Genomic DNA, 18735 nt, shown 5'->3' on the forward strand with positions numbered 1-18735 from the left:
GGGTGAGGGTTTGGTGGGGGCTGCAGGAGGGGGAGCGGTGCAAAGTCTGTGTGCTAAGGGCACAGCGCAGGAGCAAATGAAACCCAGCTCCAGCACGGGGACGGGTCCTGCATCCAGAGTGGGATCAGACAGCACGGAGCTCGGGGAGAAGCGCGGCTGTTGGTGTAGCAGATGCTACCTCTGGGAGAGAGCCAGTGGCTCCAGTACGGACACAAGCAGGGCTGTAACTACTCACCACAAATATCTAGGGAGATTTCCCATGGAAACTGGCTGAGTGGAGAACATTAGCACATGCAGCACCAGCAGCTGTGGCTCCCCCAGTACAGCACGATGGCAGCTGGAGGCTGCTTTAGAGGAGCAAAGGTAGAGCCATCAAAATGAAGCCACTTTGCAGTACACTACACTTGCTCCCTGCAGGATAGGGTGAAAAGAGTCAGGCACAAAGCCAACCGGGTACTTAGGCGACTATCAGTGGCTGGAGGCCAGGAAAGCGCTGTCCCTGCTTGGGCTGCGTCAGCACTTCCCAACAAGGAAAGGAGCCTGGCAAATAAGCGGCAGGAGCCAGGGAACACTCTGCATCTCAGCTGTTTCCCGGGGGGGTCCAGACCCTGCTGCACCTCCTCCTGCATCAGCCAACCCTTCGTGAGACTGGCTGGAGTGACCCAGTTATCCGTGAGCCACTGACCAGAGTGGGAGGTGTTGTGAGCTCCACGGGTCTGTCCACCCCAGCGCTGCAGTTTGTGTCCTCCTGGGGTGGCCCTGGGCTGGTGGCCAGTGGAAGCGGGGTGCTCTGCACCCACAGATAGACACTGCCCTGCGGAAAGGAGACACCAAGGGGAGAGGGGCAGCAGCCAGCAGCGGCAAGGCCTGAGAAGAGCAAACCACCCCAGCGACAGGCACAGTCCGTGTGGAGCCCTCGGGCACGCCGAAACCTCGCGGTGAACCAGCCAAGCTCGGTCCGCACAAGAGCCTCCCCAGTTCTGAAAGCCGGGAGGAGGGAGCCCTCGGAGAGTGTCCCACGACATGGTCACCCTCGCTCCCAGGCGGCTGCCGGGCGCAGGCACAGCCGGGCAGGCTCCCTCCCTGGAGCGGGGCAGGCGCCAGGCTCCGAGCCCGCTCCTGGCAGCAGCTCCTCGGCCGGCCCGCACCCCCTGCGGGAGGAAAACCCGCCGGGCCGGGGCTGCGGCGTCACGTCTCCATGGCAACCCCGGAAGCGGCTGCCATTGGCCGGCGAGACCGGAAGCGGAAGTGGTCGGTGGGGCGGCGGGATGCTGGCGGCGGCGGCGCTGCTGGTGCTGCTGGCGGCGGGGCCCGGGCGGGCGGACGCGGGCCGGGACGCGCTGCGGGAGGAGCTGCTGCTGAGCCCGCTGCCCGCCGGAGACGTGGCCGCCACCTTCCAGTTCCGGACGCGATGGGACGCCGACCTGCAGCGGGGCGCCGGTAGGGCGGGGCGGGGCCGGGCGCAAGGCGGGCCGCGATTGGCTGGGGCAGGGGGCGGAGCTCTCTAGCGGGGTGATGACGTTGTGTGGTAGGGCATGACGTCAGCGGGGCGAGTGACGTCAGGGCAGGGCTGTTGTCCCAAACGCAGGGTTCTTTACCGGGTGTGCACACACATGAGCAGATTTAGCACACAGAGGGTGAGGAGGCGGCTGAGGGGAGTTGCGATCGCTCTGCAGCTGCCTGAGCGGAGGTTGGAGCTGGGGGGTCGGGCTCTGCTCCCAGGGAGCGGGTGACAGGATGGGAGGAAATGTCATCAGGTTGCGCCAGAGAAGGTTCAGATGGGATATCAGGACAAAAATATTCATTGAAAGGGTTGTCGGGCACTGGAACAGGCTGCCCAGGGAAGCGGTGGAGTCACCATCCCTGGAGGGGTTCAAAAGGCGTTTAGTTGAGGTTCTTAGGGACATGGGTTAGTGCCTGAGTTAGATTATGGCTGGGCTCAATGATCTTGATCTTCCAGCTGAAATGATTCAATGATTCTCTATTGTTTAGCACAGAGTTGCACAAGTCTGAATGCTGGAATAAAGCCAGCACACCAGAAAGAAAAGTAGCAGCCATTCTATACAAAAATCTTATCGCTACAGTAAAACCTAAGGAGCCAGTTGGTTACACATTTGCAAATTGCATTACATAATCATTTTAGCATGTAATGATCAACATTCAGCTAAAGGACACTTTATCCAACAGTCTTGAGATATGCGTTAAAGCAAGATGCAGCTAATTGTGTGGGCTTCAAAATGTCCAAAGCTGCAAGGTCACCCTCTCTGATTGGGTGTTCTGCAGGTCACCCTTATCTTTGTCAGGCTGACCTAAAACTGGAAGGATTTACTTATCTTTGGGTAAGCAGTTGCAGACAGGATTCATTCTAAGTGGTGATGACAACAGGGCGAGGCCATGGGGGCTGCGGTGACATCACACGAGGGGGCTCAGTGTGGTGATGCAAGCAGGGGCAGCCCCAGGGAATGACGTCACATGCGGCCAGGCCCTGGTGTGACATGGAGGGGACAGGCAGGGGCAGAGGGGACAGGCAGGGCAGGGGCTAACACCACCTGCAGTCTCTCACTACAGGCTCTTCCCGAAGGCGCTGGGGCGGCTGGTGGCGGCACTGGGCGTGCGGGAGCTGCACCTCGCCCTCACCCAGGGCTTCTGGCGCACCCGGACCTGGGGGCAGCCGCCCCTGCAAGCACCTGCCGGCGCTGAGCTCTGGGTCTGGTTCCAGCCCACCGTCACCGAGTAGGTACCTCAGACACGGGTCTGTCTCCCGGGGTCCTCTCTCTGGGAGCTGTTTCCATGCTCACAGGAGGCAGCCACCATGTGTGGTGTGCAGGGGCCTCCTGCATTGGAAAATGTCTGCTGGATTAAAGAGTTTGCAACCCCCAAGAGCTGCTCTAAGGAAAAGCAGAACATAGCCCCGCTTAGTGCACAGGGCAGGACGTGGTGCTGAGGACAAACCCTTATTCACTAAAGGAACAAGCAATTCCCTTATGGGCTCTGTGATGACAAACCCCTCGCTGCGCTGATACAACGGGGTTATATCTTGACCTCTCATCTGTGACTCATTTCCACTGACTCCCACCCAGTCCCTGTCACAATCTCCCTGAGCACACAGCCCCTGTTTGAGCCACCGCAGCTCTGTGTGTGCTCACAGAGCTCTCTCCTCCCTGCCCGTTGCAGGTCTGCTGGTCAGGTGAGCCTTCAGAGCTGCACCAAGCTGCTGCTTTAGGTCTCACAGCCCCTTCCCCATACACTGCACATCACGGCCCATGTGCTCCCAGCCCACCCAGCCTCTCTCCCTCATCCCAGGTGCACCCACCGCTGGCTCCCTGGCTGTGTGAAGCTCTGCCAGCGAGGGGCTGCCCCTCTGCTGAATGTCTCCCAGATCTCATGTGTTAGAATAAATACCAAGAGAGCAGGAAAGTCCATGACCAGCAGCCTGTGCCTGCACGTTCCTTGCAGCTTCTGAAAGGCAGTGTGGTCACCCCGGTGTGTTTATTAAATGTTACTGACTTAACTCTTGTTGTCCTGAGGATTTAAGCTGCCAAGTAATCACTGGTGTCTGTTCTCACACAGTGTTGACAAAGCCTGGAAAGAACTGAGTAACATCCTCTCGGGAATCTTCTGTGCTTCTCTGAACTTCATTGACTCGACCAACACGGTCACTCCAACGGCGTCCTTCAGACCCCTGGGCTTAGCCAACGGTGAGCCTGGCCTGCGCTCGGCTGCCAGCTCTGCCCTCTCGCTCTTGTCTCCAGCTCTAGCTCTGCCCCGTGCCGCTGCAGGGAGCCTGGGCTCAGGTTCTGGGTGTGTACAACAGGGACTGTTAACCTCCTCTTGGAAGCATTTCCTCTCCATATGAATGAGGTTTGGGTTTGAACAGAGGAAGGCCACAAGCAGTACGTAGCAGATGCTCCCAGGCCCTTGTGTCCATCTCTCTGAAAAGTATTTTACGATACAGCAAATACTAGAGGATTTAAGGCACTCAAGAAAAAAGTCTGCTAGAATATACCTTACCTATTCATTCCAAATCACTCTGAACAGAACGTGATCTATTCCTGATCGAGCTCGTGGCATTTTGGCCATATTGAGAGGTGGGCTGGGGGGTGGAACAGGTCTGCTTCTCTCATGCCTGTAGCAGTACCAGCTTGGTGACCCTTCACCTCCCTGCCCAGGGTCAGATCACCATCTCCTGCGATATGCCGTCCTGCCCCGCGAGGTCGTCTGCACAGAGAACCTTACTCCTTGGAAGAAACTGCTCCCGTGTGGCTCAAAGGTAACAGCGAGTCCTGCAGCTTTGTTGGGCCGCTCCTGATGGAGCCGTGTATCCCGGCAGCAACATGGGAGCGTGTGCTGCGAAGTCTCGTCAGGGCCTTTTTCTCAGTGGGAGCAGAGAACAGACCTGGTGCTGAATTTCTCCTTCTCTCTCCCCACAGGCTGGGCTCGCTGTGCTGCTGAAGGCTGAGCGCTTGTTCCACAGCAGCTACCACTCGCAGGCCGTGCACATCCGCCCTGTCTGCAGGGTAAGTGTGATGCTCAGGGCTCCCTATTTTAACATCCCAAGAGAAAATACAGCACCTTCTTGTGACTCTGCAAGGTGACACACTGGTTTGCCCACCTCCCCTGCGGTGGGTTCGCTGTGTCTAACACAGCTGTTGTCCTGCTTCTCTGGTCCCACTGGCATCCTGAAGGGATTCCTGCAGTCATGGTGGAGTTCCAGCTCTCTCCTGGTGTCCTGTCCCTCCAGAAGGTGTGATCAGAGCTGCCTCTCTCTCCTGTCCAGGATGCCTCCTGCCTGGCTGTGTCCTGGGAGCTCAGACAGACCCTCACTGTGGTCTTTGACACGTTTTCCAGCGGCCAAGGAAAGAAAGGTGAGCCCGGAAGCACCGTGCTGTGCTCCTTGTGTGCCCCCAGCCTGCGGCACTTCACTCTGCCTGACGCTGACTTTGCTTCCCGCAGACTGGTCCCTCTTTAAGATGTTCTCTCGCACACTTACTGATGCGTGTCCTCTGGCATCAGAGAGCAAAGTCTACGTTGACATCTCCCCTAAGAACAAGGTAACGCTCACAGACCAGAGGACACTCCCTGCTCCCTCAGTTCAGCCACTTTGGCTCTGAAACACCCTCACCTCCACCCCTTGTGTGGCCGAGCCCCCCTGGAGCCCTCTGAGGCTAACAACGGGAGGGGCTTTCCTTCCTCTGAGCAGGGATGCGAGGATGAGCATGGTGGTGTTTACTAAAGGTGCTGAGCTGGCTGTTGGGTGGGAAAGCTCAGGGCCAGCTGGAGGAGCTTTGCCCAGCACTGCCAGTTACTTCAAGGGGCACTTTTCCTTGCATGGTCCATTTGCTTTCTCAGGAAAAGGAGTTACTGGAAGTGACCCCCGCTCCAACATCTGTACTTGAAGCTGTTGTCCAGGGAGACAAGAGAACCTACGCTGTCTATGACCTGCTGAGCCCCTCACTCTTCAATACATCCCGCAGCCTCAATGTGCAGCTGAAGTGGAAGCGGCCCCAAGAGAGCTGTGAGTGACCAGAACTTCACCTGCCCAGGGCTCCAGGCCTAAAACTCAACTGGCATCGCCCCCCATTCCTGGGTCCTTTTCTCTCTCCCACAGCGGAACTGCCCACCCCCATACTCCACGCTCACCGCTACGTGAGTGGATACGGGCTGCAGACCGGGGAGATCAGCACTCTCGTCTACAACACCCACCCCTACCGGGCTTTCCCCGTCGTCCTGCTGGAGACTGTACCCTGGTATCTGCGGCTCTACGTGCACACTCTGACTATCATCACCAAGGGCAAGGAAAACAAGCCAAGTAAGTAAACCCTCCTGGGAGCACATGCCAGACGGTTCTCTTGGCACAAGCAGCAAATTCCAGAGATGGATTAGTCCCTCCCTCAGACTCCAGTGATCACTGCAAAACCAAACTGGGAAACAAAATATTTTAGGATGTTTTCCTAGCCTTCAGTAATGAGAGGCACATGAACAGTGTTTCACAATCCAACAAGGGTCTAAACTAAAGTGCATTGATTTTTGTAGTAAAGGAGGCTCAATTTAAAACTCATGACTGAGTCTTATTTTGCATTTGTACCTGTCTATACGAACACCTGACTTTCATAGGTCATCAGCTCTTAAGACCAGGCAGATTTAGCTTTAAGACATGGTTTTTACTACCTGTGCATCTTCACTTGCCCAGAAGATCCTTCACTTGTCCTCTCCTAGGACTGTGGAAACCACCCACCCCCTGGGAGATGTCCAGGCAACATGAGATTAGACAAGGTCCTCCCGGTGCCACTGACACATGTCTTTGGGGTTAGGTTACATCCACTACCAGCCAGCCCAGGACCGGAGACGGCCTCACCTCTTGGAAATGCTGATCCAGCTGCCAGCCAACTCTGTCACCAAGATCACAATCCAGTTTGAGAGGGCCTTACTGAAGTGGACAGAGTACCCACCTGACCCCAATCACGGCTTTTACGTCAGGTAACAGCATGACCTCAGCTCCTTGTCCCCTTCTGGACCTCGTGTAGGACTTGCTGCCCAGGTCTCTAGGGATGGGAAGAATTCTTGTCGTCTCTTTGCTGGCAGGACTGATGCTTTGTTCTTTGTCTCCTTAGTTCATCTGTGCTCAGTGCCCTGGTGCCCAGCGTCATTGCAATGAAGGACGTGGATGTGGAGCAGAACCCTCTCTTCACCTCGCTGTGAGTGTCCCAGCGCTGGGAAGCAGGGCCGTCCCGCAGCCATCATCCTGGTGAGCACGAAGCAGCGGTCCTGTGCGGGCTGACGCTCCTTTTTCTGCTTCTGCTCTCCAGATTTCCTTCCTCTGACGGCTCCAGCTATTTTGTGCGCCTGTACACAGAGCCGCTGCTGGTCAACTTGCCGACACCAGACTTCAGCATGCCCTATAACGTCATCTGCCTGACCTGCACCGTGGTGGCCGTCTGCTACGGCTCCTTCTACAACCTGCTGACCAGAACGTTCCACGTGGAAGAGCCGAGCCGGGGTGGGCTGGCCAAGCGGCTGGCCAACATCATCCGCAAACTCAGGGGGGTGCCCCCACTCTGAGAGAAACTAGGGCAGCCAGAGAGCAGAGCGCTGCTGCCTCTTGTCTTTGCTGGAAGCAGCTTGCTGTGTTTTGCTGCCTGGATCTCTCTTCAGGATCCAAAAAGCTGAGACGTTGCTTCTATCGTTAAGATGGGCAACGGCTCTAAGTCCATTGACTACTGAACTGCACTGCTGTGGGGTTGGGAAAGGTGTAAGACTTCTGTTTGTGAGAGGGGTAACTTATGTGCTGGGAACGATGCTGGAAGTAAACAAGCTGTTTTGTACATTTGTGCTGCTCCTGGTTGGTTTTACCTTGACCCCACAGGCAGAGTTGACCCTGTAAGGCTCTGAGCTGCCAAGTCTCTGGGATGCTGCCTGAGTCAGCTGGGAGGAGATGCAGAGATGGGAAGGGGTGTGATCTGCAGCAAAGAGATGGGCTCATCTGTTCCACCATCTCATCTTCCACGACTGCCACCTTTCACAGCTCCCTCCTGCCACACTTCACATTTGAACCAGTTTGCAAATTAATTGCAGGTCTGTCCCCTCAGCCACAGAAAGGGGTTATTTCCTTTCTCGGGCAAAAGTTTCTCTTCCTCACACCTTCTATTTGCAGCATTTTGAAACCCCTCCACGTGCTCACCCCTCTGCTGCAGCACAAGATCCTCCTCAGTGTCATTTCTGCATCTCTGCGCCACAGCTCCCCTGTGCCCACGCTGTCCCCAAAGCTTCGGGAGCCTCTGGGCTCAGCAGACCCCAAGTGCAGAGCTGCGCCCAGCTGGGCTCTGCTGGTGGGCAACAGCCTCAGCCTTCCCTGAGTCCAGAGTGCAGGAACACCAGCACCCTGCGATCCTCAGTTATTTTCATTAAATACAAGGTACCACCTTGCTGCTGTTCATGGGGAGCAGTGAGAGGATGTGGGAGGGTTGCTCTTTTCATGGGTATGACCATCTTGGCTGTGGCTTTTGTGATAGGAACAGACAAGCCTACAAGCAGCTAAACAAAGCACAAGGAAATCAGTAGAAGAAATATTCCCCAGAATCAAAGCAAAGCACAGCCAGAGGTCCTCTAAAAGTTTCTGCTTTAGCAGAAAGGCCATAAAAACCATGTTGCCCCCTGCCCTGCACAGAGCGGTCTGTTCCTGCTGGCCTGGGATTACCTTTCCCTTCCCCATCCACTCCACTGGATGGCTCCACGCAGCCTGCAGAGCTGCTGAAATATTAATACGTGAGTTTGGGACAATCGCTCTATCCCTGCTTGCGGAGAAGGACGCCACAGGGCTGGGAGCTCAGGCTGCTCAGAGCCACAGGACTGCTGCTGCAGCTCCGCCAGCCAGCCTTCAAGTTTAAGACGGAATTTACAGAAAGCCAGAACTGCAGCCAAACAAAACCCGAGCGAGTGTGCAGCTCCCAGAGCTGCGCAGGGACAGGGGGAGGCACCCAGGAGTCTCAGGTGTAATGGTCCACATTCCAGCTTGCAAAAGGATTTGGAGACCTCAAGTTGGTTCAGGTTGGGTCCAGGATAAATTCTGCAGCCATCAGCATGTGCTGGAGCAGCTCAGAGCAGCCATGTCCCCCTAGCAAAGCCTCCATGCTGCAGGCGTTCGGTGGGGTCCAGCAGAGACCCCCAGGCCAGCACCCATGGGTGCAGCTGGTGCCACAAGCCAAACCAGCCCAAAATAGTGCAAGTAACGCAGCACCACTGCAAACCCGACTGTCACTTGTGCAGGGAAAAAGGTCCCTGTGCTGAGCATGACGAGGGCAGCCTGAGACCAGCTGGAGCTGCCACCAGCCAAAAGCTATTCCTGCACAGTGCCATGAACCAGGAATTTAAACAGCCCGCAAAGAGTTCAGCCCAGAACAATGGCAGAGCAGGAGGGAAACCATCCCGGGCTGGATTCACACCTGCCTGGCCATTGAGGGAGTCACTCTTACCACAAACATCAAATACATGGGCCAGCCAAGCGGAAAACCCTGTGGGAAATGTGGGTGGCCCTGCAGCCATGGCTGGATGGTTTTTAAACAGCTGGGAAATCCCAAAATCTTAATGTTTGAGGGTTTTTTTTCCTCTCTAGACTATTTCTCTGCCTTCCCTATATGGCCTCTTTAGGAACCCCACTGGAGCTGGGCACTGGTCACCTGCTGACAGGTATCTGCAGAGAGAGGGGCTGGAGCACTTGCAGCAGCCCGGGCTTTGCTGCCAGCAAGCGACATTAAAGTGTTTAAGGGGAGAGGCCATGGCAGCACCTCTGCTCTAAGCGTGAGAGGCAGCACCAGGGACTGCACAAAGAATGGTGCACAGGGCTGCAGCTGCACACCCCACTGCAGCACCGAAAAACGGGGCCCCTTGGGGCTCCACAGGGCTCAGTCAGCAACACAAGTGCACTGCCGTGGGTGACAAGGGAGCAGCGTGCAAGCAAGCCCAGAAACAGAACGCAATGGAACGCAAGAAAGCACAGACTCAACGTGTCACACAGTGCGAACACCGTGTGTGAACAGCGCGAACGCTGTGCAAGGATACGCGCCAACCGCATGCAAAGAAAAGCCTGCAAAGAGCATGCAACCACATGTAAAGCACGCAAAAAGCAGGCAGCCCTGCAGAAAGTCGTGCAAGCTGCATGCGAACAGCGCAGCGCCCCGCGACGTGCGCGCACCGCAGGCGAACAGCGCCCGGACAGCTGCAAACATCTGTGCGAACCGCCTGCAACGGCGTGCGAGCACCTCCCGTGCAGCGCCGTGCCAAAGCGGCTGGCGGGCAGCATGAGCAGTGCGCAAACGGCACTTAAAATAGTAAAAATAATAATGAACTAATTTTTCAAACGCTCGAAACACCACCGGGCGCAGGCGCGCCACCTCCCCGCCGCGCAGGCGCAGTGCCCGCCGTGCGGGGCTGCCCGCGGCGCCGCCTGACAGACGGGCGTTTTGCCCCGCTCCCCTCAGCCCGGCCGCCGCCACCGGAGCGCAGCCCCGCGGCGGAGCTGCTGCGCGGCGGGGCCGGGCCGGGCCGTGCCCGGGACAGGCGGGCGGCGGGCAGGCGCGGCGGGGTCCTGGCGGGCGGCGGCGCCCTGTCGGGGCGCGCAGGCGGGGGCGGCCCCGCGGCCGGTCCGAGCGCGGCTGATCCTTCGCTCCTCGGGGCGCGGACGAGCCCGCGGCGGAGGCGGCCCCGGGATGGCGGCGTGAGGCGGCGGCACCGCGCCGTGAGTACGGGCCGCGGGCGCGGAGCGGGCCGGGGCCCAGCCTGCCTGCGGGCCGGCGGCGGGGGGAGCGGAGGCACCGAGGCGCGGCCTGGGCGCTGCGGGCGGGCACGGGCGGCCCCGCCGGGAGTGACGGTTCGGGGGGTTCGGGGGCCGGAGGAAGCGCTCGGGGCGGGTCCCGGTGCAGCGGTCACAGGGAGCCAGGTCCAGCCCACCGGGAGCACCGTAACATAGGTTATCACCAACCTGAGATGGAAACAGCAGCGTCTGCTTTACCCAAAAAGCTCCTTTTCCTCCCCTCTGTACCTCCAGCCTCAGGGTCAGGCACGTCTCGCAGGTCACCGTGCACCTTCCCAAAGCAAACCCTGGCCCGTTACTCCCCACAGCAGCACAACCCTGACATCCTTTAGTCTGCGGAGAGCACAGCGCTCCCGGTGCTCTCTGCCCCGCGACCCCCCGGGCACGCTGAGCCAGCTCCTCACCTCGCTTTGCAGCTGTTCTGCTGTACAAACATTGCTCGTTACATCCTGAACACGCAAGTGCAAGAGAAGATGAAAACAAAGCTCTCAAATGCAGTCTGCAGCACACCAAACTCCTACACTTCATTACCCCTGTACTGATCTTGCAAATACTGTCACAGTGGGGTAACCTCTGCCCTTCCAACCTGTGTGTCACAACTCCTCAGAGCCCCCCACCAATACTTCATCTTTGCTGCTCTTTACCTGGCACGCAGAAAACTGGCCTTTATCAGGCTGCATTCAGAGTGCTGAAGCCTGTTGAAGGCACAAAAAGTAGAGAAATGATCCAAAACAAAACTAAAAGTAATTATGTTTTTCAGGGAACTCGAAGTGGGCCTGGAATTCATCATCTTTGTCAGTTAAACAAAGGCAGAGGGCAGGAATGAAGAGCACTGAGAATTAATAAATAAGTACAAACAAAAGTAGCAATACATCAGATGACAACTGTTGATGTTGACATTTCTTCCCACCACAGAGCTGACTTAAGGTTCTGCTCCTGTGATTTACTATGCAGAGAAACACAGATCATTCTGCTGCTGTCCTGCTCACAGGTGGAGGTTTACTCACCCTGTTGCTGTACATGAACTGCACTATCTCTGGACACAGGCTAATTAATCCCCAAGTCAGTAATGAAGCTTGGAGAGCAGCTATGGAAGTGATGAAACAAGTGGCTCAACAGAGAGCCTCTGCTCTTCATGAAATTAATTGTTTTGGTTTGTCTCTAGCTTGAGAAATCAGAACACTTAGTAACCCCAAGGCTTGGTTAGTCAAGGATTTGTGGCTCTTCTGGAAACTGTTCGCAATTATATTGCACCATTGCTGAGCCTGCATCAAGTGTTCAAGGCACAAACTTACCAAAGACTGAGGCAAGGCCTTTGCCAAAAATTGAAGACTCGCTTCTTCCAGCTGAGTCATAGCAGCAGATAAAGCTTTGAAAAAGTAACGGCAAGGCCAAAAAAACCCTGATATTGCAAATAGGCCTTAAAAGTTGAACAGTTATGGTTCTTGGTTTTTTTTCAGAGAAAGGGTTGGCATCTAAAAAGCTGGTCTGCTGTTGCTTTCTTAGCTGAACTCAAACTCATTAATTCCTCGCTTGATAGCTCTTTCACTTCTTCCCCCCGCCGTGCTTTGGATATTATAATTTTTAGCAGCTGTTTTGGGTGCTACGTGGTACTTGAGAGGCAATTTTGAACCCACGCTGGCATCATGAAGCACTGCTCACACACAGCAGTTCAAGTTCCGTGGCTGTGACAGGGTTTTTGATCTACACGATTTTATGCAAACTCTACTACAGGTGAACCTTATAGGTAAGAAACTCAGTGCAAGTCCCTGAGATCTCTTAAGTTTATGTGCACTGTGCAACTTGAGAGATTTTTATCTAGACAACATGGTTATTCATACCCAAGAAGAAACTTCAGTTTCTGGGAAAAGGGGAGATTGGCACCACCACCTCCCAATAAAAGCATTACTTTACCTTTTATTGCATACCTTTAAGTGACTGTTTCTGTAGCATCTGCTGAGGAAGTTCCTTGTGGACAGTACTGGCTTAATAGCTGCCTTAGTAAGGTCTGAACAAGCTTACCTTTTAAGTGATTAGTGAAAGCTGGCTGATTATTCTCCCCTGTCAGGGTGAATGGGCTGTTAAGGAATTAAGACATTCTTGAGAAAGGTACGGACTTGGTGTCAGCATACTGATAAAGCCATGTATAAAGCCTACAGTGTAGGAACACCTCTCAGCCTCTTAATTGCTGAACTGGCTTGTAGAACATCAAGGAACAGCTTGCTGACTCAGATGGATTTATTCTAAAATGTAACTGATCCATTGCAAAGCACTACAGACTTGAGCTGTGCTTGTCTTTTGACTTGTCACAGTTAAAGTTTTGTTTCTGGCTGTAAAGGTGTGACACTACCCTCACGCTGGGATTTGAAAGTCCTCTCAGCAAACACACACCAGTGGGACCTGCTGGTTTTGAATAGTTTTGGAAGATGACAGAAGGAAGGGCTGTGAACACAATGGAAGCCAATTAATGAGCATGTGGAGTGCTTGTGCTTAGGAGGTGTGCAGGGAACCTCTCTGGACTGCTCCTCTGCCTGCAGGAACTGGCAGGGAGGTGGTTCTGGCAGCACAGGGAGATCAGATGGAGCTGTGCAGTGCTGACTGCGGGGAGAGGAGTGGGAGCATCGCCTGCTCGCTGCTGACGAGGGGGCTGAAGCGAGTTCAAGCAGCTCCACGAGCTGAAGAGGAGCGAGAGGAGGCAGCAGTGGTGCGGGGAAAAGGAACATCTGGTAAACACGAGTGGCTGCCAAGTCAGATGACTGGAGCAGGAGCATGTCCTGCAGGGTGGCAGGACAGCAGGCTGGCTGGGGAAGGAGATGAGTCAGGCACGGGAGAACAAGAGCAACTGGTTGAGGAAAAGCAGGATGCAGTTGTGAAACTGGGAGCTGGCAGAAGTACTGTTGGGTGACAGGTTGTTGTTTGCCCTGGGATGCGGTAATCTGTAGCTTGGATCTCGAGGAGGGGACAAAGAAAACAAAGTGGGAATGTCTTGTTTGCAGGTTTCACCTTGCTTGAGAATCTAGCAAAACTGAATACTGTTGTGGCTTTGAGAAGGGACTGCCTGTCCTGGGCACCAAGGCGAGTCCCTGTTCCCTGCTCAGTAGAGTTGATAGCAGGAGATGCTGTTTCTTTTGGCTTGGTAGCATGGAAAGAGCACTTGGACTTATTGCCAGCTGTATAAAGGAATCTCCAATGAAAAGCTAAGGCCAAGTACATATATCACTAGTGGAAGGTCCCTTGAGGAAGACAGAGCTGCAGAAGTCCCAAGTCATAGGTACTTTATCTGGGATCAGCTGTGGGATACAGCAGACAAAAGGTTTTCAGCCTTTAGTTAGTGGATAGCAAAGGGGCACAAGAAAACATGAGCAAACTGACTACAGATACAAGACTGACTGAGCATCTGCACTTGCTGCAAGTCCAAGAGGTCTGCTGGTTGAAGGGCATTGTCATTGAGACTTTGTAGTTAAAATAAGCACTATTAAATGGTTCTTTTTTCTGCAGGGTGGTTGCATTGATTCCTTTAAGCAACTGGCTCTTGCAGGAAATACCTATATTTAAAAATGGCAAACTTGTTCCAAGATGGATTTGTGTTTGTAAGAGGTGTTTAGATAATGCTTACACACTTAGAATCAACTTGATGTTCAGAGCATTATGGTTTAAGTGTTTGCTGTGGTGACGAGGCCAGATTGTGGAGTGAAATGTAGATAGATCATTAATTAGAATGATACCCTATAACTGTTGTCAGTTGTAAAGTTGGGGGCCAAAGGCTCAATAGCAACACACAGTCTAATTTAAGCCAAGAGATAGATAACATTAGTCCTGAAAGATTCTAGAGCTTGGTTCCAGCCTTGTGCTCTTCTGACAGACCCATCATCTTAGATTGGTTTTTATCTGTTTCTTTAGCGACAGAAAGCCCAAAGCAATTGTCTGTAGACATTTTAAGCTAAAGCTTCAAGAACAAGTGACCCAAAGACTGCAGCACATGTCCAGCTGCAGAAGTCGAGCTGATGTGACTTTAGGGCTGGATCTCACACAAGCAGGACATGATGTGTTTGCAGTGATTTGTACTGCGTGGAGCTTGGGAGAGAAAGACTGTGGGAAACTTCAAGGAAGAAGCATTTCAGGAGGATTAGGGTGGCTGCATCTATTTGGTACAAAGTTGTTGTATTCAGTGCAGTCTGGACTAAAGAGTTGGGTGGTGGGGTTTAATTACCTTTCTGTTCAAATCTTTGTTGTTAAATCTTTTATCGCTATTCTACCACTTGGAAAAAAAAAAACAACACATATCATCTGCTACTTCTGCAGTACTTTTACTCCAGAAACATCCAACTGATTCACAAAGGCTAGCAGGCAGCATGTTTTGTTATGAAATAAGTAATCCTTATTTGCAGTTTATAGATGGGCAAAGCAGGCTTGGGACTAGACTTGCTCTTAAAAATTCGAATGAGCTGCATAAAACAGTACTAACATCAGGAGTTTTATTCCTTTCACTTGACTTTATGCACATTGCGACATAGAATAACTTCTTCCTTATTCTTTGGCTGCCTAACTGCAGCTTAGTTTTACTAATTGAACCCCAGCTGCCCTCTCTGCTGGAGACCACTCTCTTGCAGGAGCGCCAGCACAACAGACTTTCCCCAAATACTCTTGATCTCTTTGCTCTGGTGGAGATCTTGGCTTGCATTCTCTCCAGCATTAAAGCAGATCGTGCTGCTCAGCGCAGGGCACAGCAGCACGCTCCCTGCTTCTGACAGAGCCGGTTGGTACCCACAAGCTCACAGAGCTGTAAGACAAGTCTGACCTCAGTCGTTTTTTTGGAAGAGAACCATGTGTGGTTTTCTCTTGGCTTTTCTCTGCAGTCCCTCACTCTCCCTTCTCCAGGAAATCCTTTCTCCTGCCAACAGGAGTCAGCGGAATGTGCTGTTTGTTTACCTTCTCACTCTTTCATCCTACTAACCTTCCCACCCCCAGTGTAATCCTGACAGCCTCTGCTCAGCCCTCCATCCTTCTGACAGAGCGCTACTCGGTTGAGTATTTTCAGGTAACAGGATTGCTGCAAGAAGCCGCTCTGACCAGGCTCCCAACAATACTTCTGTCTTCTAGCATGACCTGCTGTTGCCACCCCAGACTGCTAAACTCCATTCTTCTGCCCCCTTTTAACAGTTCTGGCTCTGTAAAAACTCCTATAAGGCATTTATTGTTTTGAAAAACCATCTGAAATTCTTGGATGAGGATGTTTGTACTGCTTAGAAAGAAAAAGCCCCATATGCTTGGTGTAGTTGATGCGGTTGCTAAAGGTAGAAGCGTGTTTTCTGAGCTTGCAGTGTGCTGCTTTCTCTGGTTAGAGAAGCCCTTAAAGCTCACTGTTTTCACAGGGTTTTATAATAATCCAAGTGAGGAAATCCTGTGTTGAGAGCACTTATGAAAATTGCCATTTTGAGACTGTTCCCTCTTTGATCTATTAACATACTTTGTCTTATCTGACTTTAGCTGATTGGCAAGGATTATGAATCCCATAAGCAGAGACTGCCCTCCCCTTTGTTTTGCAGCCTGGACACTGTTGGGGCATTCCTGGGTAGCTACGTGTACAGCTTGAATTTTATGCTGTCCCACTGAAAGGCTTTATAATGTGTCTAGTGCCTGGGGAGGAAGCAGTTTGTGCGCTTAATGCTTCCGAAACAACTCTTGCCCTCACACTTCTTTGTAGTGCCTCATAGTTTACCCCTCTGTTGCATTGCTTTATACCAGCACTCAAGTCTTTGGATGGTCTTAGATAAATCTGTGTGTAGGGAAGGTTGCAGCAGTTTGTTTACTGTTCCATTTCCCACTCTACCTTTCTATTTCTGCACTGCATTCAAGAAAAGGGTCTCAACTCAGGCTTTTACCCAGACTAACAGAAACAGAGCACACAAGGGATACACTTCTATACCAGCAAGAGATAATCCTGTCCCTAGCTGGGTGGTTCAGAATGCAGGAACCTTTCCACCAGCTCTGGGACACACCGGAATTTAGCATTAGGAGTTCAAGCATCAGTCCACAGTGCTTGAGAGTAGATGAAGCTGTATAAGAAGGTCTGTTGATTTTTTTTTTTCTGTGTTTCTCTAACAGTCTGACATTTTACCCCTCTCTACAGAAGAGCCCACCCAAGGAGCTGCTGGAACCTGTTCTGGATCCCATCTGATCGCTGCTGCCACCAGGCCCCAGCCAGCAGCCGCCATGTACTGCCTGCAGTGGCTGCTGCCCGTCCTGCTCATACCCAAGCCCCTCAACCCAGCGCTGTGGTTCAGCCACTCCATGTTCATGGGCTTCTACCTGCTGAGTTTCCTCCTGGAACGGAAGCCTTGCACGATTTGTGCCTTGGTCTTCCTGGCAGCTCTGTTCCTCATCTGCTACAGCTGCTGGGGGAACTGCTTCTTGTATCACTGCACAGGATCCCAGTTGCCAGAGTCAGCTCACGATCCCAGTATAGTGGGCACCTAGAAAAGGATAATCTTCTGGACTGCTGAGGGCTTGTTTGGCTTTTAAAAAGGGGGCGGGCTAGGGAGGAGGGAGGGAATGTTAGGCATGTGACTGAGTAAAACCAGCCTGTTTCCTGTAACTGTGTGTGAACTGGAGTGGTAAATTCCTCCCACTGCCTGTGAAATTCGACTTGTTTACTGTGTGAACTCTGGCAGCACCACCTGCTTTTTTGGAAGCAGAAATCTTTTTTTCTCCTTCCCGTATCACCGGGAACAGACACCAGCCCTCCTAACAGAAATGGTGGAGGACCGAGCTGCTGGCCCCTGCCCAGCTGTCGCGCGGTGGTGGAGTTGTGTGTCGCTCACTTGTCTGCATTAGGCCACGCTGGTCTAACTCAGGGCTCTGGGCCCACTGATTCTGCTCGAGTAGCTACAAGATTCTCTCCATCTTTCTCATCGTGGGGAGCCAGCCTTCCCGCCTTGCTGATCAAGGGCAAGCTCAGCGGCTCACAGATGCACTTGGCCAAAAGCTGCTGGAGCCAGAGGCGGTTGAGTCACCTCCTCCTGCTCAGCCTGCCAAAGAGATGCGTGCACTGCCGAAGTGCTTTCTGAACGACTTCCACTCCAAGATTACAGCCTGAAAGCCTCAGTTATGCTGCTGCTTTTATAAAGCCTCACAAGTAGTGGAGACTGTCTCTTCCCCTCCTAGATTTTCAGCGTTTCTCAAGGTGTTGACTGTTGGGATGAAGAACCAGTATGCTGCAAGATGTGGGGTTGTGAACCTCACCCTACAAATCTCACGCTAGCCCAAAAGGCCGGGTGTGGGCAGGGCAGGAGAGGGTCCTGAGGTGGAGGCATGGCTGGAAGCCCTAAATGCTTCAGCCATTTTCTGTGATAGTGTTTTTGGGCCGGGGGTGACCGAAGGTGCTGGTGCTACTGACTGGAGAACGAGAGAGGCTCGAGGGGTGCCTGGGATCTCCAGCTCCCCTGGCAGGGGGTGTCAAGAAGCCCGGGAGGTGGGGGATCAGTCCTACAGCCACAGCTGTGCAGAGCTCCACGCATTACACTGCAGCCACAGCTCTTGGGGAGCCCAACCTGGGCCAGGGGTTTGTTTGCTAGAGGTTAACACAAAACACTGTCTCAACTTCAAAGGCTTCCCTCCCCTTTGCCATCTGCTTGTCTTTACTTCAGTCTGGTAGTGGAGAGCAGCAGAAGTGGCTGTTGCTGTCCCCAGGAAGTTGGAGCTATGAGGTTGTGAAACTTCCAGAGTATTGTTTGTTCATTGCACAGCTGTTCAAAATGTTTAATAAAGCTTTATAAACTTTGGTCTATGGCCTCCTGCCCAGTATGATGCATTGGCTGCTCATTGTGGGTGCCCGAGCCCAGCGATCATGTGTCTCTGTATTGTTCTGTTCCCAGCACAGTAACCCCAGAGAGTCTCCAGCAAGAGGCAGAGCCTGTTTGCTCTGTAGCTCCCAGTATTGACTCTTCTTGTTAACTGTTTAATCCGGCCATGAGCAGACCAGGAACCATACTGATGATTCCTAAACAGACACATCTTACAGCACAGGAGGTGGTTTCTGGTTGTATCTCTGCACTTATGTGACAGATTCCCCCGCCCTTTCCTTGCTGTTTACGAAATGAAACCACAGAGCGGTGTCCCGAAAGCCGCTAATCCCCAACATCGGCAGTAAAAGTGTTATCTGCCTGTCCCACACCACGTCTGCCCGACCTGTCCAGGGACCAGGCTGCAACCCCACTGCCCCGAGCTGGCGGGGGACAGTTGGTTGTGCCAGCCCTTCCCCAGCATCAGCCACAACCTCTTGCAGGACCAGGGGAGAAGTGGGACACACAGCCAGATACAGGACTGCTGGGTCTGACTGCACCCAGGAGCAGAGTTCAAGGGTGCAGGAGCTGTGCTGCTGGCGCTGAAACTGGCCTCCTCTACCCATGCTCCAAGCCCCGAAGACCAAG

At 53.4% G+C, this 18735-nt stretch overlaps 2 protein-coding genes across 5 annotated transcripts; both read left to right on the forward strand.

Moving 5' to 3' along the window:
• The first annotated feature begins 1263 nt into the window (after window positions 1-1263).
• Window positions 1264-7231, forward strand: PIGT (phosphatidylinositol glycan anchor biosynthesis class T). 2 transcript variants are annotated; one of them, XM_080354875.1, is made up of 12 exons: window positions 1264-1440; window positions 2556-2733; window positions 3571-3698; window positions 4170-4270; window positions 4431-4517; window positions 4778-4865; window positions 4954-5051; window positions 5350-5515; window positions 5609-5809; window positions 6312-6477; window positions 6612-6695; window positions 6807-7231. In XM_080354875.1, the coding sequence occupies exons 1-12, from the start codon at window positions 1269-1271 to the stop codon at window positions 7057-7059; spliced, it is 1722 nt and encodes a 573-aa protein (XP_080211001.1). In that variant the 5' UTR covers window positions 1264-1268; the 3' UTR covers window positions 7060-7231. The 2 variants fall into 2 exon arrangements, with proteins under 2 accessions (XP_080211001.1, XP_080211002.1); XM_080354876.1 differs by lacking the exon at window positions 1264-1440 and adding an exon at window positions 1648-1772.
• A 2732-nt stretch (window positions 7232-9963) lies between these two features.
• BLCAP (BLCAP apoptosis inducing factor) lies at window positions 9964-18087 on the forward strand. 3 transcript variants are annotated; one of them, XM_080354395.1, is made up of 2 exons: window positions 9964-10231; window positions 16412-18087. In XM_080354395.1, the coding sequence occupies exon 2, from the start codon at window positions 16520-16522 to the stop codon at window positions 16781-16783; it is 264 nt and encodes an 87-aa protein (XP_080210521.1). In that variant the 5' UTR covers window positions 9964-10231; window positions 16412-16519; the 3' UTR covers window positions 16784-18087. The 3 variants fall into 3 exon arrangements, with proteins under 3 accessions (XP_080210521.1, XP_080210520.1, XP_080210519.1); XM_080354394.1 differs by having other exon boundaries at window positions 10090-10231; window positions 16440-18087; XM_080354393.1 differs by having other exon boundaries at window positions 10092-10231; window positions 16437-18087.
• Window positions 18088-18735: the final 648 nt, after the last annotated feature.

The sequence above is a fragment of the Nesoenas mayeri genome (assembly GCF_963082525.1).
Source record: "Nesoenas mayeri genome assembly, chromosome: 16".
Taxonomy (NCBI): domain Eukaryota; kingdom Metazoa; phylum Chordata; class Aves; order Columbiformes; family Columbidae; genus Nesoenas; species Nesoenas mayeri.

What these genes read in the sequence shown, in the direction of transcription:
- PIGT (XM_080354875.1), top strand. Translation starts at nt 1,269, where the DNA reads ATGCTGGCGGCGGCGGCGCTGCTGGTGCTGCTGGCGGCGGGGCCCGGG. An exon ending in TGCTCCCGTGTGGCTCAAAG is followed by an intron (nt 4,271 to 4,430) that starts GTAACAGCGAGT and finishes CTCTCCCCACAG; the next exon opens with GCTGGGCTCGCTGTGCTGCT. An exon ending in GAAGCGGCCCCAAGAGAGCT is followed by an intron (nt 5,516 to 5,608) that starts GTGAGTGACCAG and finishes TCTCTCCCACAG; the next exon opens with CGGAACTGCCCACCCCCATA.
- BLCAP (XM_080354395.1), top strand. Translation starts at nt 16,520, where the DNA reads ATGTACTGCCTGCAGTGGCTGCTGCCCGTCCTGCTCATACCCAAGCCC.